This window comes from Theropithecus gelada, chromosome 12 (assembly GCF_003255815.1).
Source record: "Theropithecus gelada isolate Dixy chromosome 12, Tgel_1.0, whole genome shotgun sequence".
Lineage (NCBI taxonomy): Eukaryota > Metazoa > Chordata > Mammalia > Primates > Cercopithecidae > Theropithecus > Theropithecus gelada.
In genome coordinates this window covers 114749869-114776499 of record NC_037680.1, presented here as the reverse complement: position 1 = coordinate 114776499, position 26631 = coordinate 114749869, and the positions used below count along the sequence as shown (strand labels likewise).

Here is a 26631-nt window from a genome sequence, read left to right as displayed (position 1 = left end):
TGCTCTTGTCAAGGTCTCAAGTTCTCCAGCAGCCAAACACAGTGTCACTTCTCAGTCCTCATCCCAGGGACCACTGGGAGCAGTGAGCGGCTCTCTCCAGGGGGCTCTTGCTGCCCTTGGCCTCCAGGCCCTTGCTCTTCAGGCTGTCCCTCTGACCTCTTGGCCTCCCCACAGGCTCTTCCTCTTCTCTGCACCCTCCGGCTCAGTGTCTGTACCTCTTTCCTCCCCACCCCCCCACGCCTTGCAAGCCCTGGAGGCATCCCAGGCTCTACTCTTAGGCCCCAGCTAGTTGGTTGGCAAATTGTCTGGGTTCAACCTTGAAGGTAGATAGAAGCCCATCGCTTAGTGCCTCCAGCATCACCACACAGGTCCAAGCCATGAGGATGCTTCCATGGCATGAGCCCTGCATGTCAGAGTGGCCTCGAAGCTGCACTCACTGCTCCCCATGTCACCTCAGTCAGAATCTGTCCCCCACAGTTCAGATCCCTGCCAGCACTGTGCCACCTCAATCAGAATAAATGGTTGCAAAGTCATACACGTCTGACCGCCCATCCACATCTACCTCATCTCCTGTTTCTCCTCTCCTTCCCTCCTCTCCAGTTACGCTGGCCCCTTGGCTATTTCCCGGACTGCCCTGGCAGGCCCCTGCCACAGGATCTTCGCATGTACCCAGCCCTTTGCTTGGAATCCTTTTTCCTCAAAGAGACCTGTGGCTCACCCTGGCTGCCTTAGAGTCTGTTTTCCACCTGCTGCTGCATTAGTAATCTCTTGCTGCATGGCAGATGGCCCAACACTTAGTGACTTCAACAACAAACATGTATTCTCTTGCATGTTCCCTTTGGGTCAGGAATTTGAGAGCGGCTTAGCTGGGTACTGCTAGCTCAGGGTCGTTGCTGATGTTGATGGTAAGATACTGGTGGGGGCTTCTGTCACCTGCCAACTGGAGGACCAGCTTCCAGGAGCCTCACTTGCAGGCCTGTCATGCGCTGCTGGCTCTTGGCAGAGGCCTCAGCTTCTTGCCGTGGGGACCTGTCCGTAGGGCTGCCTGGATGTCCTCACAGCGTGGCAGGTGACTTCCCCAGAGAGAAAAAGAGGAAGCCAAGGTGCCTTTAGGACCTAGAATCAGAAGTCAGATACTCTGTTAGAGGCAAATGCCTGACTCCAGCCAAGGGTTAAGAAGAAAGGAATTAGGCCCCACCTTTTGAGCGAGAAGTGGCAAAGAGTGTGGATGCGTTTCAAAACCATTGTGTCACCTTTTCTGTGGTCTGCTGTGAATGTCCAATTGAAAATCACAGATGTCCTCCATATACTCTATGCCTCTGGAGCCCTTCTTAGTCATTGTCCCTCTCTGCTACAAAGTGCCAGCTCCTGGGGCAGGGATTTTGGCCTTTGCTGCCGGCTGCCTCCTGGCTGACACCTGGTCACCTGCTCCTTACTCGGTTTGACTTTTTTCTTTCTTTCTTTCTTTTTTTTTTTTTTTTTTTTTTTTTTTGAGACGGAGTCTTACTGCAGGCTGGAGTGCAGTGGCACGATCTCCACACACTGCAAGGTCTGTGTCCCGGGTTCACGCCATTCTCCTGCCTCAGCCTCCCGAGTAGCTGGGACTACAGGCGCCCGCCACCTCGCCCGGCTAATTTTTTGTATTATTAATAGAGGCGGGGTTTTACCGTTTTAGCCAGGATGGTCTCTATCTCCTGACTTCGTGATCCGCCCGCCTCGGACTCCCAAAGTGCTGGGATTACAGGCATCAGCCACCGTGCCCAGCCAGTTTGAATGACTTTTGGAACAACTCAGATCTCAAGTTTGTTACTGATTTCACTTTTTTTTTTTCTTTTAAGGAATGTATTTACTGTGAAAACAAGGAAAAAGGTAATATTTGCATACCATATGAGGAAGATATTCCTTCTCTGGGACTCAGCGAAGTGTCGGACACCAAAGAAGACGAAAATGGATCCCCCTTGAATCACAGGATCGAAGAGCAGACGTAACCCCTGCCCCACCTCAGCCCGGCAGCCAGCAAGCTACACAGGTGGTGCTTGGAAGAGATGAAAGATCTTCATGGCTGTTTCCACTGAAATGGACACATACGCTCATGTTGCTTTTTTTGTTTTAGAAAAAAAAAAAAAACAACATAGTTTTCTGAAGGGGTGACTTAAAACTGGAGAGTGGGAAGGGTTTGGAAAGAAATATGTTTTTATATATAAAATATATATGTAGAGTTTTGTGGGATGGGAAGAGACTTTAGCTGTTATTTAACTTGAGAAAGACTAAATGCCTCTTCGTGTCAGGGAAGTTGCCTCAGTGCTCCCAGAAGTCCTGTGACTGTGATAAGACCTCTGTCTGCTGCACCAGTTGGGGACTCTGGCTTCCAGAGCTTTCCCAGGGTGTTTGGATCAGATCAAATTTTGTCCTCTCTTGGGGACTGCTTTTTATCTGAATTATCATTTAGTCAAGGTAGATTTTTTTTTTTTTTTTTTTTTACATACCAAGTGGAGATAGCAGCCTCTCCTAGTTTTCTTTCAAAACGTTTCACATTACATGGTGTGAAGCATTGTTTGGCAAACCAACAGCTTTGGCTTCTGGTGTGGTCAGTATTTCAATCTGACATAGCTTTTGTTTGTAGCGAACAAAGTTGAAACATTTGCCCTGGACTAAAGAAGCCTAGTGGTTTGTGTGGCCAACTCCATCGGATGAATGCACACGCAGACCCTCTGCATATTTCTGCATCGTTCTTGTCTCCTTTTCAGACCATGATGGCTGATACAGAGATTGAAATATGTCATCAGTCATCTCTTTATGGTGACTTCCCTCTGCAAACCAGGCTGTGACCAACACATGTGGGACCCAGTCCTGTTTGGTCTTCTTTCGTTGGAGCCACCCAGACATCAGCTTCCACCCAGCCAAGCCCACATCACATCTTCTGGCTGAGAGCAGCCACTGCCACTCAGTCCCACAGCTTGCAACTGCGTCTGTATTTTCAGGGGTGCAGTGAGCTTACCTCTCCCGCTGCACCCTGGGTTGGGTGCCCAGCCCACATTCTTTTCATGAGCCCGACCTCTTGGAGCAGCTTTAGGCCTCTGCCAGTGTCCCCAGCACTTTTAAGTCATTTGGACACTTGGGGAAAAGTGAGGCCAGTCTGCCCAACTTTTTACAAAACCTCATGTTGCATTGTATATTCCAAAGATGGTTTGGAAAATTTAATATTCATCCCTGGTGGGAATTCACAGTTATCACTGAAGAACAGTTGACTTAAAATTGGACCAAGACTATGAGGCTTAAAAGGGACCAGGGTTTTCTTTTTTTCTCTTTTTTTTTTTTTTGAGATGGAGTTTCTCTCTTGTTGCCCAGGCCGGAGTGCAGTGGCACCATCTCGGCTCACTGCAACCTCTGCCTCCCAGGTTCAAGTGATTCTTCTGCCTCAGCCTCCTGAGTAGCTGGGACTACAGGCGCCCGCCACCACGCCCAGCTAATTTTTTGTATTTTTAGTAGAGACAGGGTTTCGCCGTGTTGGCCTGGCTGGTCTCGAACTCCTGACCTCAAGTGATCCACCCACCTCGGCCTCCCAAAGTGCTGGGATTACAGGCGTGAGCCACCGCGCCCGACCTGGACCAGGGTTTTCTGTTTTTTGATGGAAGTGAAATCTCTTTGTAATCCACTAGGTTTTCATAGTAAAACCATCTTATGCCTGAATATTAAACCTATTTTTCGTAAACACAAGAACACTTTAATTTTTCGTTAATTTACAAAGTAACATCACCTGCCTATGCCTACGATAAGGTAGCAGTCTGCATTCTTACGGCAATTAGCTGTTACAAACTGCTTCTTGCCTCTAAAGTCAGATCATGAAGGGATGGGTGTTAATCTAAGGTTACATGTATGTTACTGAAACACAAAACTGCCAAAATCTTACTCTGCTGTTATGAATGTTTACCATCAGCATTATTTTGTTATTTAATATATGCTCATTGATTGTAGCTTCAGCGCGTGCCAAGCAGTTGACTTAATAGGATCATCTTGTGAATTTGTTTACATGATGCCAAGCATCGAGTCATGTTTTCTTTAGTGTGTGTGCTTATACAGGTGTTAAACACTTTTTCTCTATTTTAAACTGAGCCTTTTTAATATATTCCTAAAAAAGATATGTAAATAAGCTCTCAGAGTTTGTGTGATGATTTGTTGAGCCTTGCTGGACAAGTGGTTTGTTCGTGTGCAAACCAAACTTTCTTTACCCAGTGCAATAGATTTGTTTGACTGCTTGTGTCTTTTTATGACCTGTTTGCCTTTTAGAAAATTGGTAAATAAAGCGAGTATATTTTTATTTTTACTTGTATGTATTTTTCACATAGCACAGAAGAAAACCTGAATAGAGATCAAAGATTATTTAAAAAAAATTTTTTTAAAGGAACTCCAGAAATTCTGCATTAAAGAATCTTACATCCCAAAGGCTGCCTCGCAGTCAGCTCCCTTATAGTGTTTGATTCTTGCTGGCTCCCTTTCTTCCTGTGTGTGTCACACACACACCCTTCTTCAGGCTGCAGAAATGAACTTTGTGTAATGCAAACCTAATCGTGTTATGACCCACAGTCTTCACTTTCAGTTGGAGGGGTGCAGCTGTCTGGCTCAGCTCCAGAGTACCCCCAGCTCTGCCTCCACGCACCTCTCTCTTCCCTGCATCGCTGCCCTGGGTTACCTGGCCTTTCCAGGCTGGCTGCCTGTCTTTGGGTCATCAAGGCTAGGTAGGGTTAAAGGTGGGGCGGTCAGGAGGCTCCACCAGAAAGGTCACATGTATCCATTGCGAATGATATGGGCAGGGCAGCATAGTCCCTGACCCCAGCCCTTCTCTCACAGTGATGAATGAAGCCTTGTGAGGCCAAAACTGTGGAAGCCCTAAGAGTTGCTCGCCACCCCTCCCACTCTTCAAACCATGACCTTGGGGGTGGAAACAGAACTGAATGGATCCTGAACCCAATGCCCCGCCTCCGAGAAGCTCCCTGAGCAGAGGGAGGGGCTCTCCTCTGTCTGCTAGCCTGGCTTCCTAACTCCAAGTGCTGATGGGATAAAAGGCAAAGTCCTCCTAGCAAGCACAGAGGCCTCTGCAAACTGCCCTAAATGGCCAAATATGGTGGTTTCACTGAACCTCTGAGTGCTTTTGGGAGACTCTTAATTACATTTTTATTTACCATATAACCCCAAGGGTTTTATTTCCAAATTAAATGGAGATTCTGAGTCTCCTGGGCAGATTGCCCACAAGGGGCCTGGACAGTCTACAGGCCGCAGCTGCCTTTCTTCCCCCCAGGGATTTATGGCCTGCCACCCCCACTGCTAACTGGTCCCCCGCAGCAACCACCACCCTGCCCAGCCTGTGCTGGCCTCTGTTCCTGGCTCTAGGGAGATCAAAGGGCTCAAATGCTCAGGAAGTCCATACTCAGACAAACTTTGAAGGCAGGACTGGCCCAAGGGACAAACGGCAGGAAGTGTTGGCTAGGGGAGGCTGCTGTGAAGGAGGGAGGGAGGGCTTGGTGACCCCAAGATAGGCCAGGCTTCTGGGACAAAAAGGCTATGCCAGCAGGCCAGTGCACTGCTAAAGGGAACTGAAGCTGACCTTGCAGAGGGGACCTTGGGCAACTTCCAGTCCAACCAAGAAGGATTTTGCTGATGTACAGACTCTCCTTCCCTCAACCCCCACCCACTCCACTGTCAGACAAGGCTTTTGAGGTCCCTAGTCCTCCCTTTAGCCTCCTCTCTCATAACTCCTATCACCTGTCTTTTGTTTTTACAAGGTCAACTTTATATCATGTCCCATAACCATAAACAATCCTTCCTTGCCTTCTGTATAGATTAATTCTAAACGTTAAAACCCTCTGAACAGTGTTACATTGTTGTGGCTGTGAAAACTGTTGTCTCCTGAGCCAAGTAATGTGCTAAGATTACATTTCTTTTCTTTTCTTTTTTTTTTTTTTTTTTTTTTTGAGATGGAGTCTTGCTGTGTCTCCCAGGCTGGAGTGCAGTGGCGTGATCTGGGCTCACTGCAAGCTCCGCCTCCCGGGTTCACGCCATTCTCCCGCCTCAGCCTCCCAAGTAGCTGGGACTACAGGCGCCCGCCACCACGCCCAGCTAGTTTTTTGTATGTTTTAGTAGAGACGGGGTTTCACCATGTTAGCCAGGATGGTCTCGCTCTCCTGACCTCGTGATCCACCCGCCTCGGCCTCCCAAAGTGCTGGGATTACAGGCTTGAGCCACCGCGCCCGGCTACATTTCTTTTCTTGGGAAGCTTTTGTTTTCCCTAGAGTTCCTAGTTGCTTTTTTTTTTTTTTTTTTTTTTTTGCTTGCACCATTTGCCTTTATCATGTCCTCCTTGCCCCTGAAATCCAGTTCCCTATCCAATCAAGTGTTCAATCAGGCTTTACCCAAAGTCCTCTTTTGGGGCCCTGATCATCCTGTTGCAATATAAATTGCCTAACGTAAAGCAGATGTTTTAGGATGAGAGCATCCTAAAACATCTACTTGGCCTTGTTCGTTTGGATAATGAGAGGAGTGTAAATCAGTTTGCAAACTTGGGAGTACAAGAAATATCAGTGAGTTTATTTTTCCCTATCACAGTTTCTCAAAGTAGTGGAAATGTCATTGTAGTCACTTGGGGGAGTGGGCGTTCTCCTTCTCTGGGGTGATGTCTAAGTGGTGAAGGAGAGTGAAGTCACAGAACAATAATCCACTTCCTTGGGATCCACCACTCCAGCCCCACCCTGCCAGCCCCACCCTGCCAGCCCCACTACTGGGCAGGTGGGGAGTGTGTGAAGTAAAGGGGTAGTTTCACACCCAGGTGAGTGATGCTGGGCTGGGGGAAATCTCAGGACCCTGCTCACAGGGCAACCAAGAGCCAGAGCAGGGACAGTTGGGAGCGGGCAGGACGGGGTCCCAGGTAATTACAGAGGTCAGTGAGGTGACTTAGGTGACTTTGGGAGCCTTCAAACCTCTCACCAAACTCACCCAGCGGGAAGCCTGCAGGGGTCCCTCTGGTGGAGAGGCAGAAGTAAAGGGGCCGTGGGAGGCCGGTCAGATCTCTCTAGGGGCAGTGGGGCGGTAGGTCTGCAGCCTAGTCCTGTCGCTGCGCTCAGCTGCTGGGGTCCCGTGATGTTCCCCTCCCACGCGGCCTTCCAGCCCATCCTGCCAGGGACACCCCTCACCTTCCCTACCTAGCAGTGCTTCTGTGAGGCCAGGCTCTGCTGGGGGTGCGGGGAGGTGGACAGGGGGTCCTAGGTCAGACTGTGCCCTTATCCAGGGACACTTATAGCCTGGAGGGGCTCCGAACAGACCCTGACGATCCCAGCACGGGTGAGTAGAGGGGACTGAGGAAGGCAGGTGCTGTGCAGGGCAGGCTGGTGGTCGGCTGGCTGGGGTCCGAGAAGGCGTCTCCGCGTTCCGGCTCCTCCACGCAGCGTCTGGACTGACGTCGCAGGAGCCCGGCCGGGGTCCCCAGGGCGTTGCCCTAGGGCGCGGCCCCACTGCCCACGCACCCCGCCCGCGGCTAGGAGGGACCCGGCAGATGGGCGGCCCGCCGCGATGTGGGGGTCGCGGGCGTCTAGTCGGGACAAGCGCCCGCCGCCTGCCCGCGGGACAAAGCGCGCGAGACAAAGGCGCGGCCAACACCTGTCGCTCTTGGCGCGGCCGCCGCTTTTCTCCGCCGAAGCGGCCGCAGCTGCCAACTGTCACAGGCATCAAGTTACGGGGACCAGACGGCAGCTTCGGCGGGCCTGTGGGGGGGGGGGCGGAGGACGAGGAGGGGAGAAGGGAGGCGGGCGGGGTGCAGGGGAAGGGAGGGAGGGGGCCCGGGAGGCCAACGGGGACTAGGGGGAGATGGGGGAGCTCAGAGCGGGACGCGGGTAGTGACCCGGAGAGCAGAGCCCAGGGGGAGAGCGGCGCGGGCGGGAGCACAGGGGACCCCGCCCCACTAGGACTCCAGTGCTGGCGGAGGGCGGCGTCGGGGGTCCAGCCCGGCGTCTGGACGAGTCCGGAGGAAACTCACGAGCCGCCCCGCCACCGCTGCCCAATGGACCCTGCCTCCCCGGGACTTGGCAGCCACCCCAGCCGGGACCTGAGACCCCTCTAGGTCCGGGGACCAGGGATTTGGCTGTGGCTCTGCACCCCAGGGAAGCAGCTCCTGGGGCCCGTGGCCCGAGCGCTCAGCTCTGGTGGCGCCATCGGTGAAGGAGGGAAATGAATGAATTAATGAGTGAATGAATGAGTGGACGGACCGACGGACGGGTGGACGCCTGCTCGCACGCGCGGCAGATCAGTGGTCCTAGAGCAGCAGACGGAGAGAAACAAGCGCAGGCAGGGCCGCAGCTCCCCGGGGTCGCCACCCCGGTGCCGCCCCCGCGGGGGTCTCGGGAAGGCCGGGCTGGGGGCCCAGCCTAGCTCAGCCAGCTGCCGCCCGTCAGAGCCGCGGGGCCGCACAAAGCGCGCTGCCCCGATTGGCTGCAGCGCGCCTCGCGGTCGGCGGCCCCGGGCCCGCGCGACCAATCGGCGCATTGAGATGCAAATAAGCGACTATAAAAGGGGCGGGGCCGCTGCGGGCCGGAAGCCGCGAGGAGCGCGGACGGCTGGGCTGCTGCTGGGCGGCTGCGGGGTAGCGAAGGCGCCGGCGCTCCGGTCCCCGCCGCTCTCCGTCCCCGCTGCTCCCAGTCCCCGCCGCGCCCCCAGCGGAGCGGGCATGGCGCCACCCGCGGCGCCTGGCCGGGACCGTGTGGGCCGTGAGGATGAGGACGGCTGGGAGACGCGGGGAGACCGCAAGGTGCGGGCCGGGGCCGTGGGCAAGCAAGCGGGCGGGAGGCCGTGCGGGGCTGGGACTCAGTGCCCCTCTCCCCGCAGGCCCGGAAGCCCCTGGTGGAGAAGAAGCGGCGCGCGCGGATCAACGAGAGCCTGCAGGAGCTGCGGCTGCTGCTGGCGGGCACCGAGGTGCGGCGGCCGGGCAGGCGCCGTGGGGCTGCGGGGCGGGCGGGCTGGCGGGCGGGTCCGGGAGCGTGCTGCCGGCTCACCGCCCTTCCCGCCCGCGCAGGTGCAGGCCAAGCTGGAGAACGCCGAGGTGCTGGAGCTGACTGTGCGGCGGGTCCAGGGTGTGCTGCGGGGCCGGGCGCGCGGTGAGTGGCGGCGGGGCGGGCGGGGGCGCCGGCCGCGGGCGCCTGCAACCCCCGCCAGACGGAGGACTTCCCTCCCGGCGCCCCTGTCCTGTTGGCGGCGAGGGCTCCCCCCGGAGCAGGGTGCGCCCCCGCGTCTCCTGGGTGAGCAGTGTCCCCGCGGGCCGGGTGGGCTGGGCCACGCAGTCGCCGCTCACCGCGCGGGACGCGGCTCTCTCCCTCCCACCCTCGGGCCCAGAGCGCGAGCAGCTGCAGGCGGAAGCGAGCGAGCGCTTCGCTGCCGGCTACATCCAGTGCATGCACGAGGTGCACACGTTCGTGTCCACGTGCCAGGCCATCGACGCCACCGTCGCTGCCGAGCTCCTGAACCATCTGCTCGAGTCCATGCCGCTGCGTGAGGGCAGCAGCTTCCAGGATCTGCTGGGGGACGCCCTGGCGGGGCCACCTGGAGTCCCTGGGCGGAGTGGCTGGCCGGCGGGAGGGGCTCCGGGATCCCCGATACCCAGCCACCCTGGTCCCGGGGACGACCTGTGCTCCGACCTGGAGGAGGCCCCTGAGGCTGAACTGAGTCGGGCTCCTGCTGAGGGGTCTGACTTGGTGCCCACAGCCCTGGGCAGCCTGACCGCAGCCCAAATTGCCCAGAGTGTCTGGAGGCCTTGGTAACCAATGCCAGCCAGAGCCCTGCAGGGGTGGGCCCGGCCCTCCCTGGATCTCCTCCCTCCTCCCAGGGGTTCAGATGTGGTGGGGTAGGGCGCCTTGGAAGTCTCCCAGGTCTTCCCTCCCTCCTCCGATGGACGGCTTGCAGGGCAGCCCCTGGTGACCAGCCCAGTCAGGCCTCAGCCCCGTTTCTTAAGAAACTTTTAGGGGCCCTGCAGCTCCGGGGTGGGCAGCGGGAAGGAGCTACAGGCAGGAGGAAGAATCTTGTAGAGCTACCAGCGTTGTCCCAGGTTCACCCGCCCGGCCTTCACCAGCCCTGTGCCGGCTCTGGGGGCAGAGGTGGCAGGAATGGTGCTGGGCACTAGTGTTCCAGGCAGCCCTGGGCTAAACAAAAGCTTGAACTTGCCACTTCAGCGGGGAGACGAGAGGCAGGTGCACTCTGCAGCACTGCCCAGAGCTGTGAGGCTCTGTACATCTTGTTTGTAGCACACTTGAGTTTGTGTATTCCATTGACATCAAATGTGACAATTTTACTAAATAAAGAATTTTTGAGTTAATTACCCTTGAAGTATTGTTGAGTGATATGTCATTAATGTGTCAGATGTGTAAATGCTAAACTAAGCACATTCCCCTGCATCTGAGGCTGGTGAATATCCTTTAAAACCTCACCCTTTCTCAGCAGAGTGAGCAGTATGATGGTGGTGGGGATGCACTCGTGGCTGTCTCTGCAGCAGGCAGTGCTTCTGCCCCCCGATGCTAGGCAGGTCCTCAGGCCCAGCCTGTTCTTGGTCATTGTGTGTGTCCTGGAGAAGGATTTTGTTTGCACGAGGCTTGTCTCCAGGGTAACTCAGCGATAGGGAGATGACCTGTCTCTGTGCCATTTTCTTGTTCATGAGCTTCAGGAATAATTAAATAATGCCTAATTGCTACCCATTTGGCTTGCAAGTATCTTTCAAAGACCTGTTTTAGGACCCACAAGCACGACGTAGACATCAGTCTACTTGTGTGAGGTTGTCGCTTATCTTGACTGAAGAAGGAGCTTCCCCACTGGTGCCATTGACTTCAGGGTCAAGGAGACCCACCCAGTTTGTAGCCTGAAATGAAAGTACCAAGGCCCCAGGGGGCTTGAGCCTTAGGTCAAACTGGGTCCAGGAGGTCAGAACCCTCAGGGATGGAGGGTGGCAGGATGGGCAGCTGGGGTGCAGGAGCCTGCCCTGTTGGGCTGGGTGAGACCTGCAGGTAGCACGTGGTCAGCCGGCTGAAGTCACCACCACAGTTAGCCTAGCCCCATCCTCCTGCTCCAGGACCCCAAAGCAGCAGCTTCTCACTGGGGGTTGGCAGTCCCCAGGCTAGGGCCGAGGTGTGACAACTTAGGATTGACATCGGGGTCTCCTCTCTGGACACGTGCTTTTGCCTTAAGAACACCTTTCCCAGCAGCCCCTTTACGCCTCCAAGCAGGTCCTGGCCACCAGGGGCGTTTCAAAGTTTGGGGTTCGCTCTGGCTCACCTCAATTCAATCATAGGGCTATAACCAAATGCAGCTTTAACTTTATCATCTGGAGCTGAGCTGCTGGGGCAGTGAGGAGCCAGCGCCCGACTCGAGCAGTGGAAATATCATTCCTGGGATGATTTTTATTTCCTCAGACAGACTGATGTAGGATGTGCCCACAGGGACACTGATGGATGACGGGCCATCCTGAAAGCCCTGGCTCCCAATACCACCCAGAGGCCATGCCAATGAGCTCTCATGTCATTCAGGGAGCATCAGCCACGGACTGCTTCAAAGGAACAAATTTCACCTCTGAAATCCACTCATCACACCTTCCCAGAGGCCCTAGGAGGGGGTCAAGGGGAAGCCCAGGAGGCAGGGTGCAGGAGGCTGACCTGGAGTAACAGTGTTGCTAGGACCAGGGTCAGAAGCCACTAACCCAGAACTCTGGCCCCGTGCCCCTCCAGCCCTGAAGTCAGCTTCACAGTAATCCTCAAGTGCAGCTTCTTTTGGAAATGTAAACTGGCTCCCACACCAGTGACCCCTGTTGGTCTCCTGGGGCTGAGAGCTGCTCTTGCCTGTGGGGCAGCCTGGGGCCACCAGCTTCCCAGTCAGCTGGTTGTTTCACACCAGCTCCTCTCTCCCAGAGCTCCCAGGCTCCCCACAAGCCATTCTCTGAGGGCTGTCTCCTTCCCATCCGAATCCCTGACCCACTGTATTAGTTTTCTATGTCTGCCAAAACCAATGACTACCCTCCTGGTGGCTTCAAACACACAGTTATGATGTTGCAGTTCCACGGTTAGAAGTCTGTCAGGAAGGCCGGGCGCGGTGGCTCAAGCCTGTAATCCCAGCACTTTGGGAGGCCGAGATGGGCAGATCACGAGGTCAGGAGATCGAGACCATCCTGGCTAACACGGTGAAACCCCGTCTCTACTAAGAAATACAAAAAATAGCCGGGCGAGGTGGCGGGCGCCTGTAGTCCCAGCTACTCGGGAGGCTGAGGCCGGAGAATGGCGTGAACCCGGGAGGCGGAGCTTGCAGTGAGCTGAGATCCGGCCACTGCACTCCAGCCTGGGCTACAGAGCGAGACTCCGTCTCAAAAAAAAAAAAAAAGAAGTCTGTCAGGATTCACTGGGCTAAGATCAAGGTGTTGGCAGGCAGTGCTGTGTTCCTTCTCCTGCCCTGTCTTCATTCAGGGGCCACCCACATTCCTAGGAGGACGGTCCCTTCCCCCATCCTCAAAGTTCCTTGGAAGCGTTGCATCTCTCTGACCCTTCTTCCGTGGTCACGTCTTCTCCTTCCTTCTACTTTTAAAGACCCTTGTGATAACACCAGCCGCCTCCCCTCCGCCCCCGGAGAATCCAGGATAATCTCCCTGTATGAAGGTCTTTAGCTTAATTCTTAATCACATTTGCAAAGTCCCTTTTGCCATGTAAACTGGCATATTTGCAGGTTCTGGGAATTAGGATGTGGTCATGAAGGACATTCTCTGTCTGTGACACCTGCCTGCGCCCTGGCCCAGGCGTTCTGCCTTCCATCGTGAAGCAGTGTGGTGCCCGCTTCCCACATGGGCATGGGCCCCCATCCCTGCTCACCTGCTCAGGGACTCTGCTCTCCACTGCACCACTAGCTTTTCCTCCCTTCTGGATCATTCTCATTAACATACAAACAGGCTGTAATATGAATACTTTCACTCAGAAAAACCTCCCTGGACCTGATATACTGTTAGCCTCTGCCTCGTTTCTTTGCTCTAAAGCAAAATTCCTTGAAAGCGTCATCTACACTTACTGCCTCCACTTCCACACATTTCATTCCTCTTCATTCCTTTCCAATCAAGCTATTGGCCACCCTTCCACTGAAACTGCACAGTCAAAATCTCCAGTGATAAGCATGCTTCCCAACCCAGTGGGCATGTCTGCATGTCAACTTCACCTCTCCTGGGTTATGACTCATGCATCTGGAGGCTCCTCCTCCAACCTCAAGGGCACCACACCAGTCTTCCTTCTACCTCATTGGTCATCCTCAGTCCCCTGTACTCAGTGCTCCTCCCTGCCGACCTCCAACTGGATGTATCCTTCCCAAGGCTTTGTCCTCAGTCTTCCCTGCCACCCCCACACCCAGTGACTCCATTCGGCCCTTTTTGCCAATCCTGTACTCTTGATTCAAAGCCCCTCTCCAGGCGGCTGTCTCCTCTCTATCCTCCTGTCCACTCAATGACTGCTCTTAGATGTCAGATGGGCTCACAACACCACCAACACAACAGATCCTCAGCCATCACCACTTCTTGGCACCCCATGGATTGAGCAAAAAAATCTACACATCACCCTCAAGTTCACCCTCTTCCTGCCATCCCACTTCCAATCAGTCAAGCCCATGAGCGCTACTTCTTTTTCTGTTTTTATTTATTATTATTATTATTATTTGAGACGAAGCCTCACTCTGTCGCCCGGGCTGGAGTGCAGTGGCGAAATCTCGGCTCACTGCAACCTCCGCCTCCTGGGTTCAAGCGTTTCTCCTGCCTCAGCCTCCCGAGTAGCTGGCACTACAGGTGCCCGCCACCAAGCCCGTCTAGTTTTTTGTAATTTTAGTAGATAGGGGGTTTCACCGTGTTAGCCAGGATGGTCGCGATCTCCTGGCCTCGTGATCTGCCCGCCTCGGCCTCCCAAAGTGCTGGGATTACAGGCGTGAGCCACCGCGCTCCGCCGAGCTCTGCTTCTAAGCCCTGCCTCCACGTGTCGTCTTTGCCACCGACCGAGTCCAAGGCAGCCGCGTTTCTAACCTGGGCCTCCGCAGCAGGCCTCTGACTCCCCTCCCACTCCACGGCCGTCCTGACTGCGACCTTCAAGACTCTGCCCGGCTCAGCACCGCCGCCCCCCCGGGGCTCCTCCCTTCCAGCCCTCCCTACGCTCTGCTCGGAACTCAGGCCTCTGCAAGTGACCCGAGGGCCAGGACCCGGACGGTCTCGATGAGCCCGCGAGCCCAGCCCTTGAGCCCTTCCGGGACTGCCCTGAGACGGCGCTAGGGAATCCCCGAGCCTCCTGGAGCCAGGTTCGGGGCGGGGCGCCATGCACTCGGAGGCGCTCGGAACAGCCGAGGCCTTGACCACGCCCCCTCCAACCCCGCCCCACCAGAGGCGAGCAGCGGGGCCTCATGGGAGATGTAGTTCCAACTCCGCTACTTAGTGTTTTGTTTTGTTTTTGTTTTTTAATTTAAATCAGTTTTATTTAAGAATTACCAACAATGGCAATTCTTATAAAAAGCATCCAAGCACAGGACACAGAACTGCAGCAAACAACATTCTTATGGGTAGCTAACAGACATTAGAACTTCCACCCTTCTTTGAGACACCAGAGCTCACTGGTGAACTCCGCTTCCAAGTCCTCTTGGAAAGCACACCACAAGCTCAGTCCATATTCTCAACCCATCAGTTTCAGTTCATATTTCCACACTTACATGTCAGTTAATGAAGGGGTGGCCTGCCCCTCCACACCTGTGGGTGTTTCTCGTTAGGTGGAAGGAGACTTGAGAAAAGAAATGAGACACAGAGACAAATTATAGAGAAAGAAAAAGTGGGCCCAGGGGACCGGCGCTCAACTTACAGAGGACCCACACCGGCACCGGTCTCTGAGTTCCCTTAGTATTTATTGATAATTATCTTTACCATCTTAAAGATAAGGGAGTGGAAGGACAATAGGATCATTGTAGGGAGGAAAGCGGCAGTAAGACATATGAACAGGCCGGGTGCGGTGGCTCAAGCCTGTAATCCCAGCACTTTGGGAGGCTGAGGCGGGTGGATCACGAGGTCAGGAGACCGAGACCATCCTGGCTAACATTGTGAAACCCCGTCTCTACTAAAAATACAAAAAACTAGCCGGGCATGGTGGCGGGCCCCTGTAGTCCCAGCTACTCCGAGGCTGAGGCGGGAGAATGGCGTGAACCCGAGAGGCGGAGCTTGCAGTGAGCCGAGATCGCGCCACTGCACTCCAGCCTGGGCGACACAGCGAAACTCCGTCTCAAAAAAAAAAAAAAAAAAAAAAGACATATAAACAAAAACCTCTGTGACATGAATAAGTTTAAAGGAAAATGCTGTGCCTTGAGATGCATATGCAAACATCTCCATAAACCTTTTAGCAGCATTGTTTCAGCCTATCACATGGGGAGAAACCTTGGACAATACCTAGCTTTCCTAGGCAGAGGGCCCTGTGACCTTTGGCCGTGTACGTGTCCCTGGGTAGTTGCAATTAAGAGAATGGTGATGACTTTTAACCAGCAAGCTGCCTTCAGGCACTTATTTAACAAAGACACATCCTGCACAGCCCAAAATCCATTAAACCTTGAGTCACCGCAGCACATGTCTCTTGCAAGGACAAGGTTGGGGGTAGGGTCACAGATTAACAGCATCTCAAATACAGAACAAAATGGAGTCTCTTATGTCTACTTCTTTCTATATAGACACAGTAACAGGCTGATCTCTCTTTCTTTTCCCCACAAGTTAACAGAAGAGAACACACACCATACAGCATTCACAGCAGTTGACAAAGGGGTGGGGGGAGTATAAGTATCGTTTCACTTAACACATTCAAATAATGTAGGTTATCTAAGAACAAAAACTCACTTAAAATCTTCCAACAGATGTGGATGTCCTTTGAATGCAAAAAACATTCGTACATTATTTGCTATCATTGCTGTCTGCACACTGTCACTAAAGCCACAGGATTGAGAGACACATCTCTCTAAGTTAAAAAATATCCATTATGCACCACCAAGTCACTGCACGTGCTCTCTCCTTTTCGTGCTCATACTAGCCTTTCATGCCTGGGCACCACCATCAATCCCACACAAGGTTTCAAAAGTTCAAACAGCCTTCTGGTTCCATATCATAGCCTTGTGTTCATAGCGTTGATACGACTCCATGAAATAAAGAGTAGCGAATAAAAATGGGACACCCACCATCAAAGACACGGCCTGTGATGCATGATGACGAATTCTTGAATGAGAAAGCATGTAGACAGAAGTATTCCTGGCCGGGCACGGTGGCTCATGCCTGTAATCCCAGTACTTTGGGAGGCTGAGGCGGGCGGATCACGAGGTCAGGAGATCGAGACCATCCAGGCTAACATGGTGAAACCCCGTCTCTCCAAAAAGGGAAAAAAAAAAAAAAAAAACAACTGGGCATAGTGGCAGGCGCCTGTAGTCCCAGCCACTCGTGAGGCTGAGGCAGGACAATGGCATGAACCCGGGAGGCGGAGCTTGCAGTGAGCCAAGATCGCACCACTGCACTCCAGCCTGGGTGACACAGCAAGCCTCCATCTCGAAAAATAAAAAGTATTCCTATGGCACAATATTTACAACACTACTTTCAATGAAGTGCTTCTTCTATAAACATTTTAAATGAGATGAACTGCAGAGATTAAATGAAGGCTTCATATTGTACTTTTGTATTTAAGGGGAGACAAATGTTAAAAAACAAAGTGAAAGAACCAAACACTGTGACACCATGATCTCCTAAAAGGAGATTTTCTTAAGGAAAAAAATCCATATGGTGGGGTTCAAATTAAAACAAGGGGTAAAGAATGTAGTTCTAATCCATGGTTTCCATTTTGAACATGCAAAGAATTCACTTGACAAGTCCAGGGATAAAATATTACAGGAGAAACTTTTTACTACCAATTATAGTGTATTGGTTTACCAATCAGGCAAACAGCAGTTCACTTTCAACCACTCACTATTTCAACCTTTCATGTAACAAAACTTATAAGATTCCTTTAGCTGTTCCTTTTTCTAAAGAAAAAATGTCAAAAATACTGCTGAATATACTCCGCACTGAACAAACCAATTTTGAAAATTCATAGCACATATGTATTTTACAATATGCTTACCATGAGTTTAGAAAAATTTGAATTCCAACCATTCTATACCAACCAGCCCTAACCCCACTGTCTACATTCCCCAGCCGGAAGACTTAGAATCCATGCTTGAGCCAAAGCCTCCATTAAAACCACTGCCCAACCCTGCATTTGATGCTGATCCCCAGCCAATTGCCGCACCAAAATTAGAACCACTCTAAGAGTTATTTCGAGAACCAAACGCCTGGTTTGGCTCCCTCTGCATGTTGCCTTGGCTTTGGTTCTTACCCGATGGGCCTGACTGGTTCTGCTGACTGGCTAACATGCCCATCATACACCAACTGCTCTGTAGCGCTGCCTGGGCGGCAGCCATCATGGCTGGATTAATGCTGAATGCACCAAAGTTTATCCCACCATCCGTATTACTACCTTGATTGTTTCCCAAACCAGCTCCACCCCCTCTACTGTTACCAAATGCACTCTGATTCCCAAAGCCACCTGGATTACAACCAAATCTTTCACTTCTTTCTATTGCTATTGTGCTTCGGCACTGGATATATATGAACGCTGATTCCTTTAATCATCAAGTCCTCTCCACAAAGAGACTGCGCCATCTGACCATCTGCAAATGTAACAAAGGCAAAGGCCCTGAATGTCTCGGGGATGAAGACATCCATCACATCCCCACACTGAGAGAAGAACTCCCGCAGCTCATCCTCAGTCATGTCCTCTGTACCGCACCCCACAAACACTTTTCTGCTTCTCAAAGGCTCATCTTGGCTTTGTTGCACCATAAGAGCTTCTCCAAAGGTACTGCAATACTCTTTCAGGCCCTGTTCAGTTGTTCCCCACGGGACACCCAACACTGTTAAATCGGATGTTTTCTAGACTACTCTTTTCACTTTCACTGCTCATGAAGCATCTGTCTCATCCATTTTTCTTTTGTTATCTTTCGGATAGTTGACAACATACACCAGATTTCCCCAGCCAGCATCGGGGGCAGGCAGAATTCCTTCTACCAGCCGTACACCTCTCATACATTGAGACGCTGGATTTCTGTAGCGAAGCCCACACGCCCCTGGAAACTGTGCCATAAGCGTGGACAGCAGCACCGTCCCCATCGTCTTGCGATGATATTTCAAGGGGCTCATCGTTCTCATCTTCGGTTACCTGAATATATTCAGACATCTTTTACTTTTCCGCTAGGCCTCTGCTGGGAAGCCCGACAAGGACACCGAGGCAGCGACGGACCCAAGGGCCAGTTTTTTTTTTTTTTTTTTTTTTTTTTAAAAGAGGCCACTGCAGGCCGAGGCAGGACTACAACTCCCAGAGGCCTTCGCGGCCCGGAGGCCACGCCCCTTGGTCGCGAGCTCTGAGCCCTTTGCAGCATTTGACACTCGACATTCTCGTGCTTCTTAAAACACTTGCCTAACGGTAAGCAACGGCATCCAACGGTGCCCGAGGGAGTCGCGCTGCTGGATAAGCAGCTCTGCGGTGGCAGAGGCTGGGCTGCGGTCTCTCCGACATCGCGGAACAGAGGAAGAGATGAAGGCCCTGCAGCCCCCGCGCCCGATTTACGCTTGAGGAAGCGAAGGCGAGAGAGGTCGTCTGCGGGGCCAGCCCAGGGCCGCCGGGGGGCCCAGCCCTAGAGAGCAGGGCCCGGGCTGCGGGGACCGGCGGCCTGAACGGCGGAGCGTTGAAAGCTCCCCCAGGGATAGGAAGTGCAGCGGAAATCAATGACTGAGGTCAAGGAAGGAGGGGACGCTTGAGACCGTGGAGGGGAAGCTGGTTTCTCCAGGAGGGAACCCGGGCCTCCGCTTGCTCAGCGTTCCCCTTGCGAATGTGTTGAGCACCTGTTATGTGCTGGGGGTACAGAGGTGAGTCTCATAGGGCCCCTGCATTCTCTTTAAGATCAGCAAGACCCCGCAGAGAACCCAATCCAATGCACACTGCCCACAGGTAGACAGTGGCATTCCTTGATAGACGGTAGCCAGGGAAGCGCACGTCTTACTAGATCATTGTCAGTACTTGGATTTGAATGTATCTGGGAGGAGGAGGGTTAAGGTTTAAGCTGTGGCTCAGAAGCCCCTCAGCTCTTCATGGAATCTCCCAGGCTTTTCACTCTTGCATCCTCATGGAAAAATACCCTGGGAAACCATGCGTTCTGTCCACACCTGCTCTGTTCCCATGTGACTGTACTGTCTATTGACCTGTCAATGGAGGATGACACTTGGGGTACCATCCTCTCTCCTCCAGATCTTGCCCCACCTTAGCCTTGAAAATATATTAAATGTGCCCTTAGACGTCAGGAACCATCCCTTAAACCTTGCTATTCCTCTCTGTTGAACCTGTTCCAAATCTTAAGGGCCAACCTCGGTCTTATCCACTTAATCCCGGGGAACTTGTCCTCACACCCCGTTGAGGTTTCCGACTTATTGTCCTACTGTTTTCTTCACTCTCGTTTCTTTTTTTTCTTTTCTTTTCTTTCTTTCTTTCTTTTTTTTTTTTTTTTTTGAGATAGTCTTGCTCTGTCGCCCAGGCTGGAGTGCTGTGGCGCAATCTCAGCTCACTGCAGCCTCTGCCTCCTGGGTTCACGCCATTCTCCTGCCTCAGCCTCCTGAGTAGCTGGGACTATAGGCGCCCGCCACCACGCCCAGCTAATTTTTTGTATTCTTTAGTAGAGACGGGGTTTCACTGTGTTAGCCAGGATGGTCTCATCTCCTGATCTCGTAATCCGCCCGCCTCGGCCTCCCAAAGTGCTGGGATTACAGGCGTGAGCCACCGCACCCGGCCACTCGTTTCTTAAAATCAGTCTTCATTCTCATTTTCTTTACTTCCTCACCACCTGTTTGTGCCTAACGAAATCTCAGTATGGCTACGTTTCCTGCCATTCTGCTATAGAAAACTTCTGCCAGAGTCTCCAATGAACTCCTGATTGCTGAGTAGACTCTTCAGTTCTCTCACCCGAACTATGCAGCGTTTGATACTCAACATCCTCGTGCTTCTTAAAACATTGTTCTTGCCAGGGTGCGGTGGCTCACACCTGTAATCCCAGCACTTTGGGAGGCTGAGTTAGGCAGATCGCTTGAGCCCAGGAGTTCAAGACTAGCTTGGGCAACATAGTGAGATTCCATCTCTACCAAAAATACCAAAAATTACCCAGACATGGTGGCCCGCACCTGTAGTCCCAGCCACTCGAGACGCTGTGGTGGAGGTATCACTGGAGCCCGGGAAGTCAAGGCTGCAGTGAACTGAGATCACGCCACTGCACTCCGGCCTGGACAATGGGAGTGAGACCTTATCTCAAAAAATTGTTCTTTGTCTAGTTTTCTTGCTCTTCTTGTTCCACCATTCCTTCTCAGGTTCTGGCAGTGGCTCTTCACAACTAGATATTAAATATTGTCCTTTTATTTATTTATTTATTTATTTTTTGAGACAGGTTCTCACTCTGTCTCAGGCTGGAGGCTGGAGTGCAGTGGTAGGATCATGGCTCACTGCAACCTCGACCTCCCAGGCTCAAGTGATCCTCCCACCTCAGCCTCTCGAGTAGCTGGGACTATAGGCGCACACCACCATGCCTGGCTGATTTGTGTATTTTTTTGTAGAGAGAGATTTTTATAGTGTTGCCCAGGCTGGTCTAGCAACCCACCTGCCTCACTCTCCCAAAGTGCTGGGGTTATAGGCATGAGCCGCCGTGCCCGGCGAATATTGTCTTCTTAAATATTGTGCCCCACATTGCTTTGCTTGGCCCTCTTCTCTAGCTTCTAGGCTGTAATCTGTGTGATCTCCATGGCTTCGCTTGCTGTGCCACCGGCTGCGAAGTCTATTTCCGGCCCAGCCCTCTCTGGAGCTCTCACAGAGCTGATCCAAATGCCCCGGCTGTCACCTCTCAGGAATCCCATAGGTTCTGCAACAAGTTCAAATGTGAACTCAGCTTTCCACCAAAACCTGCGCCTCCTTTCACGTTCTGGATCCTTGAGAGCAACCAGGTCATCAGTCCCTCAGGCTGGAAAGCAGACAGTGCATGGAGACACCTCCTTGGAGCCCTGCCTGGGCAACCTTGACCTCCCAGGTTCCAGGGGACACTGGAGCCCTGCAGGTGGTGTCCAGGAACTGGCAATCCTACCTCTTCAGTAGGTTGAATGAATAAGTGGATGAATCTTAGACCTTGTCCCTTTCCCGCTGTGCAGCTCCTGCATTTTTAGTTCAGGTTCTTGTCTCTCACCTGGAGAATGGCAGTGGTCATTAAGAAAACCCCTACCTTGAAGGTCACACCCTGAGCTTCAGTCCTTTCAAAAGCCCAACACTGCAGATTCTCGAAGAACAGTAGACCTGGTCCTCAGAACTTACTGACTTTGCCTCCACACCCCCTCTGCCACCTTCTGTTTCCATGCCCTTGCCAGATACTTGGCTTTTGCTGCATGACCAAAGCCGCTGCTCTGCCTCCTGCATGCCTCCGGGTTTGACTCAGATAGACTGCGTGAAGCCTTTCCTGGTCACCCCGGTTTTATGCAGTTTCCAAGGCTTTTATTTGCCTGACGGCATAGTCCAGATAATGTTTGCTTGTTCATTCCATAGTTGTTAACTGGACGCCTGCTCTTTGTCAGGCACTCTTCTAGTTGCTGGAGACAGACAGCGCTTCTTCTCAAGTTTATGCTGTTATGGGCAGATAGACTGTTGTGTTGTTGTTTGTCTTTTTTTTTTTTGAGACAGAGTTTATGCTTTGTTGTCCAGACTGTAGTGCAGTGGCACGATCTCGGCTCACTGCAACCTCCGCCTCCTGGGTTCAAGTAATTCTCCTGCCTCACCCTCCCAAGTAGCTGGATTACAGGCACACACCACCACACCCAACTAATTTTTGTATTTTTAATAGAGACAAGGTTTCACCATGTTGGCCAGGCTGGCCTCGAACTCCTGACTTCAGGCGATCCACCTGCCTCAGCCTCCCAAAGTGCTGGGATTACAGGCGTGAGCCACCAGGCCCGGCCTGTTGTCTCTTAATCCTTGAATACGCAGTCTCTGTCTCATCTGTATTCCTGCGTCATATTTTCTCTCTCCTGCCTCTATTTTCTCTCCCTCCCTCTTTATCTTTTAAACCTCTGTCTCTTCATCTACATCATGGGAATGGCAGTAGTACCTACTTGCTTTGAGGGTTGAATGAAATAGCGTGGAAAGCCCCTTTCTCAGTGCCTACTGGTGGTGGGAATTCCCTTTCTCTTTGTTTCCACCTCATTCTCTTTGCGTTTTCATCCTCCCCTGCCTTCCTAGCCTTCCCCATCTCACCAGCTGTCTCTTCCTCTCTCTGGCTCCTTTCCTCTCTCTTCTCTTCCCTGTCTCTTTGCCTCTCTCTGTTTCTTTCATTCTTTCATCCCCATTTCTGTCTCTTCCTCCAACCCACCTTTGCTGGGCTTTCCCTGCCTCTGCCCCTGCCTTGCCTTCTTTGTCTTTCTCTAGCCTCCCTCTGCCTCTACCTCCCTCTCAGACGAGAGCAGGTGACTCCCCTGATGCTTCCTGCCCCTTCCCTGGCAGTGGGTGTGGAGGGGGTGACTCCAGCTTCTGCAGGGCCAGCGACTTCCTCCACCTTGTTCCCTCCCTGCAGGGTCTGAGCACCTCCCTCACACAGGCAGAACCCTGGCTCTCATGTTCACCATGCTGAGAGAGACCTTCGGGGAACAGCGGGAGGCCAGCCGGGGAATGGGCCCCCAATTGTCCAGGTGAGTGCTGTGGGGAGTCAGGCCAGCCCTGTGGAGAAGGCCACTGGAAAGGGGGGAACCAGATGCTGTCCTTCCTGTTAAAAAGGGCTACTCAGTTCACGTAGCTGAGGACCAGCACCAGGCAGGATCTTTCATGGGACTTTGGGCTTTGTTAGAGGGCCACAGGCTTGTTTAGGGAGGTGGGGACAGAGTCAGGAGGGAGAAGTACCACTTCCCCTGGGAGCGCACATGGCATGGAACATAATAGCCCTGGGGTGGGCCCTGAGCCTAGCCCTGGTTTTCTAGTTAAGGATCAGGTGAGAACCCCCAGACCTCTAGCGCTCTGAGGAGCCTGGCTGCTGGCTGGCTCCTGTCCAGAAGTCCCTGCAGATCCTGTCGTCTGGCTCTGCCTTGCCTAAGACCCAGTCTGCACCAAGGCTGAGTCCCTGGACTTCTGGAGAGAGAGGGCTGTCCCTTTGTGCCCTACAAGTGCAGACAGTGTGTGGGTGCCTCCCCTGGCCCTGGACAGGTTCTGTGGCACCAGCAGCATGCGGGAAGGTGGGAGGAGGCACACCCTGCCCTCGGGAAGCTGGGAACAGATCCCTGGGGGCAACCTGTGCCCCTGTAACCAGGAGGAGTCTCAATAGGAAATTTTAGCTGCTCCTGGTGGAGCAGGGCCTCTGCCTTAAGGAGAGTAGAATTTCAGAGGGACAGACGTTTCCTGACCATTTGTGTACAGGAAACAAGGCAATGAGAGAACAGTCAACAGGGCATGGGATCTGAGAAAAAGGTGAGATGACCTCTGACAGGCAGGCTCCTGAAGGAAGGCTTCCTGGAGGAGGTGGCATGTGAGCCCCGCAGGACAGGGAGAGGTTGGAGGATGAGACAGAGGAGGGAGGCTTGCCTTTCAGACCCCAGGTGCCACCATGCTCCCCATCTTGACTTGGGAGTTTCCCAGTGACTGGGCAGGAGTGAAGCACAGGGCCTTCCCGCTGCCGGAAATTCGGCTGTGTTGGCGCGTGGGGTCTGCCCTGGGACGCGTGCTGCCTTCGTTGGCTTCACTCCGTTTTCCTCTCTCCCCTTCTTAGCATCAGAGGCAGAGCCCGCGCATGCCCGACCTCGCTCCTCGCGGCTCCCTGGGCAGCAGCTCCCTGGCAGTTGGATCTGGAAGGCTTCTCAGAGTCCGCGCAGCCCCACCGCTCTCCCCACTCTCGGGGGTGGGCACTGGGGGACAGAGCCAGGGCAGGGAGGAAGACAGGGCCCGGCTCACCCCGCAGCTCAGCCCATGAGGGTGCGCAGAGCAGGGCTGGCAGGAGCGGGCCACTCCACACGCAGCCCTGTTGAAGAAAAAGAACAGAAACAGGGAACAGAAACTTGTCGGTTGCTGTGTAACAGTTTGCCCCGCAGCTGAGCCCCTTCAAACAAATGTAGCTCCACAGTGTCTGTGGGTCAGACATCCAGGCCCGGTGAAGGAGCCTCTGCCTCAAGGTCCCTCCCCAGGCCTCCGTCAGGACCCGCCGGACTGTGAGCGGACTGCAGGCTCCGGGCGGGGAGGCTCAGCTTCTCTGCTGGCCCCGCGGCTGTGGGCAGGATTCAGTTCCTCACGGGCTATTAGAGTGAGGGCCTCGATCTTTTCTGCTTTTTGGCTGGAGGCCTCACTCAGTTCTCTGCTGCACGGACCTTTCCTTGGCACAGCTCCCGCATAGCTCAGCAAGCCGCAAAGGCAGGCTCCTGCAGCCAAAGGGAATTCCCCCCTCTTTCTGCTGTGTTCTGTTGGTGTGGGTTCCCCCCAGGGGAGGAGGTTCCACAGGACAGACACCAGGAGTTGGGGGCGTTGAGGGCCATCTCCCAGGCTGCCCACCACAGCCCCCACGTGGCCGCCCGTGTCTGTGTTCTTGCCACTGTCCCTACCCTCCGGGAGTGGGTCTGGTCTCATCAGGGAGGGCAGCGCTCTCTTCACTCTGTCCTTACTCTGGTGTTTCACTGTGATTTTAAAAACTGAAACTGGAATTGTTACCCCTTGACATAGCTGCACCCTGAGTGGGCCTCTGCGACGCCCCTCCTTCTCTTAAGCCTTTCCAAGCTGTCTGACGATTTTTAAGTCCCATTTCCTGAGTGACACAGAGCATCTTAAGCTTCTGAGTGACTTGTGTTTTCCTCAGAGACAGAGGGGACCCCCAATCTGTTTGTTTCCAGAGGCCCTGATGGTGTCGTCCTGGGAGTAGAGGAACCTGAGGGAAAGTCCCGGGGCCGAGTCAGGGGAGAGCTCTGCCCTGGCGCCCTTGCACGTATCCACATGGGCCACAGCTGCACCCTGCTCTCAGCAGAGCACCTTGCCATGCTCCTGGGCACAGCCGGGCCCTCTCGCCTCCCTGCGGCTCCTGATGCCTCCCAGGCTCTGCTGAGTCACCTTGGGCACTTAGCGTGGCTGCAGCTCTTTGCAGCCCGGTGTCCTGTCATCCATGTGGCAGTCGTGGTCACTTTTCGGTATTGCCCTGCACAAGGTCCATGGGAACTGGGCACCTTCGGCCATTCTTTCTTTGGTTGTCTGTGCAAATAATAAACCAAATCTGAAAAGGTCTTCAATTTATTTACCGGCAAATCTGTCAGCCTTGGCCTTGCCTTGTGCTTGACAGAGTGGAGGGAAAAGGAGGACAGACTCGGTGGGGAGCAGGGGTGGGTGAGGAAGGCCCGAGCCAGGCCTCCCCCTCTTTTGAGGATGCTCCATGTCTCCCCTCGCCCAGTGCCACATTCTGCTCTCTGCCCTTTCTTTCCACAACTTGACCCATCCCCCGTAAAGCTTGGCTACTTCTCCCTCAGGATACTGTATTTTACCCCAGCCGCCCCACCTGGAGAGCCTCCAAGGGGTGGCAGGAGCTCCTCCGGGACGTGCCAGCATCTGAAGCACAGGAGCAGAGGCCTAGACCTCCTTTCGCCCCCAACACCCGGCGACAGACATTTGCCGGCTCACAGCAGTGATGAACGAATTTTGTATTGCACATCTGGATATATACCCACCACCTGAGTGTACCATTCACGTTACTGGACTTTGTCACATCTAGTTAATCCTCCCTGCATTGATCCATTTTACTTTTTATGCATTTCCAAGTAAATTATAGACCTCAGGCGGCTTTCCCTAACACTCCAGTGCGCACATCATTAGAATCCATTTGCCACCGGGTTTTCCTTTGGATGGAAAGCTCGGCATTCGGTGCGATGCCCTGCTCACGGGTGAGTACCTGCCGAGTTTTGACAAGCGTGTGCTGTGTGTGCCTCAGACCCTTCTCAAGGTCCTCAGCATGACCATCAGAAGGTTCCCTCACATACCTTCCAACCAGTACCCTCCCGTGCAGGAGAGTGGTGCTGGAGCCTGAGGCAAAAGGAAAAAATGTGGTTTTTGTGTATGTGGTTTTCTTTCTTTCTTTTGAGATGGAGTTTTGCTCTTGTCGCCCAGGCCGGAGTGCAATGGCGCAATCTCAGCTCACTGCAACCTCTGCCTCCTGGGCTCAAGCGATTCTCCTGCCTCAGTCTCCCAAGTAGCTGGGATTACAGGCGTCCACCACCTCATCTGGCTAATTTTTTATATTTAGTAGAGACGGTTTCACCAGGTTGGTTAGGCTGGTCTCAAACTCCTGACATTAGGTGACCCACCTGCCTTTGGCCTCCCAAAGTGCTGGGTGGGATTACAGGCGTGAGCCACTGCACCCGGTCGAAAAATGTGTTTTTTAATGTTAATTTTTTTCCACAATGTTTCAGTAAGTGGGAAAAAAAAAAAAAAAGGAAAATATGTATATTAAAACTCAAAATATTTT

At 53.3% G+C, this 26631-nt stretch overlaps 2 protein-coding genes and 2 pseudogenes across 6 annotated transcripts in view; 3 read left to right on the top strand and 1 right to left on the bottom strand.

Moving 5' to 3' along the window:
* Positions 1-4324, top strand: part of PER2 (period circadian regulator 2) — a 48149-nt gene extending 43825 nt beyond the window's left edge. Inside the window, exon 23 of one of the 2 annotated variants that reach the window (XM_025404626.1) lies at positions 1839-4324. In XM_025404626.1, coding sequence (XP_025260411.1) covers positions 1839-1988 — 150 coding nt within the window. In that variant the 3' untranslated portion in view covers positions 1989-4324. The remainder of the gene's footprint in view (positions 1-1838) is intronic. The other variant, XM_025404625.1, reaches the window with a different exon arrangement.
* Positions 4325-8498: 4174 nt separating this feature from the next.
* HES6 (hes family bHLH transcription factor 6) lies at positions 8499-10359 on the top strand. 3 transcript variants are annotated; one of them, XM_025404598.1, is made up of 4 exons: positions 8499-8791; positions 8869-8955; positions 9062-9137; positions 9373-10359. In XM_025404598.1, exons 1-4 carry the CDS (start codon positions 8534-8536, stop codon positions 9795-9797), a joined length of 846 nt encoding a protein of 281 aa, XP_025260383.1. In that variant the 5' UTR covers positions 8499-8533; the 3' UTR covers positions 9798-10359. The 3 variants fall into 3 exon arrangements, with proteins under 3 accessions (XP_025260383.1, XP_025260381.1, XP_025260384.1); XM_025404596.1 differs by having other exon boundaries at positions 9056-9137; XM_025404599.1 differs by having other exon boundaries at positions 8586-8791; positions 9056-9097.
* A 6861-nt stretch (positions 10360-17220) lies between these two features.
* LOC112636746 lies at positions 17221-18328 on the bottom strand (annotated as a pseudogene).
* Positions 18329-18505: 177 nt separating this feature from the next.
* LOC112636747 lies at positions 18506-25396 on the top strand (annotated as a pseudogene). The gene is made up of 3 exons (XR_003122235.1): positions 18506-19003; positions 22726-22840; positions 23908-25396. The product of XR_003122235.1 is annotated as an uncharacterized LOC112636747 (transcript).
* The last annotated feature ends 1235 nt before the right edge of the window (positions 25397-26631 follow it).

What these genes read in the sequence shown, in the direction of transcription:
- HES6 (XM_025404596.1), top strand. Translation starts at nt 8,534, where the DNA reads ATGCAAATAAGCGACTATAAAAGGGGCGGGGCCGCTGCGGGCCGGAAG. An exon ending in TGCTGCTGGCGGGCACCGAG is followed by an intron (nt 8,956 to 9,055) that starts GTGCGGCGGCCG and finishes CCGCCCGCGCAG; the next exon opens with GTGCAGGCCAAGCTGGAGAA. An exon ending in GCTGCGGGGCCGGGCGCGCG is followed by an intron (nt 9,138 to 9,372) that starts GTGAGTGGCGGC and finishes CCTCGGGCCCAG; the next exon opens with AGCGCGAGCAGCTGCAGGCG.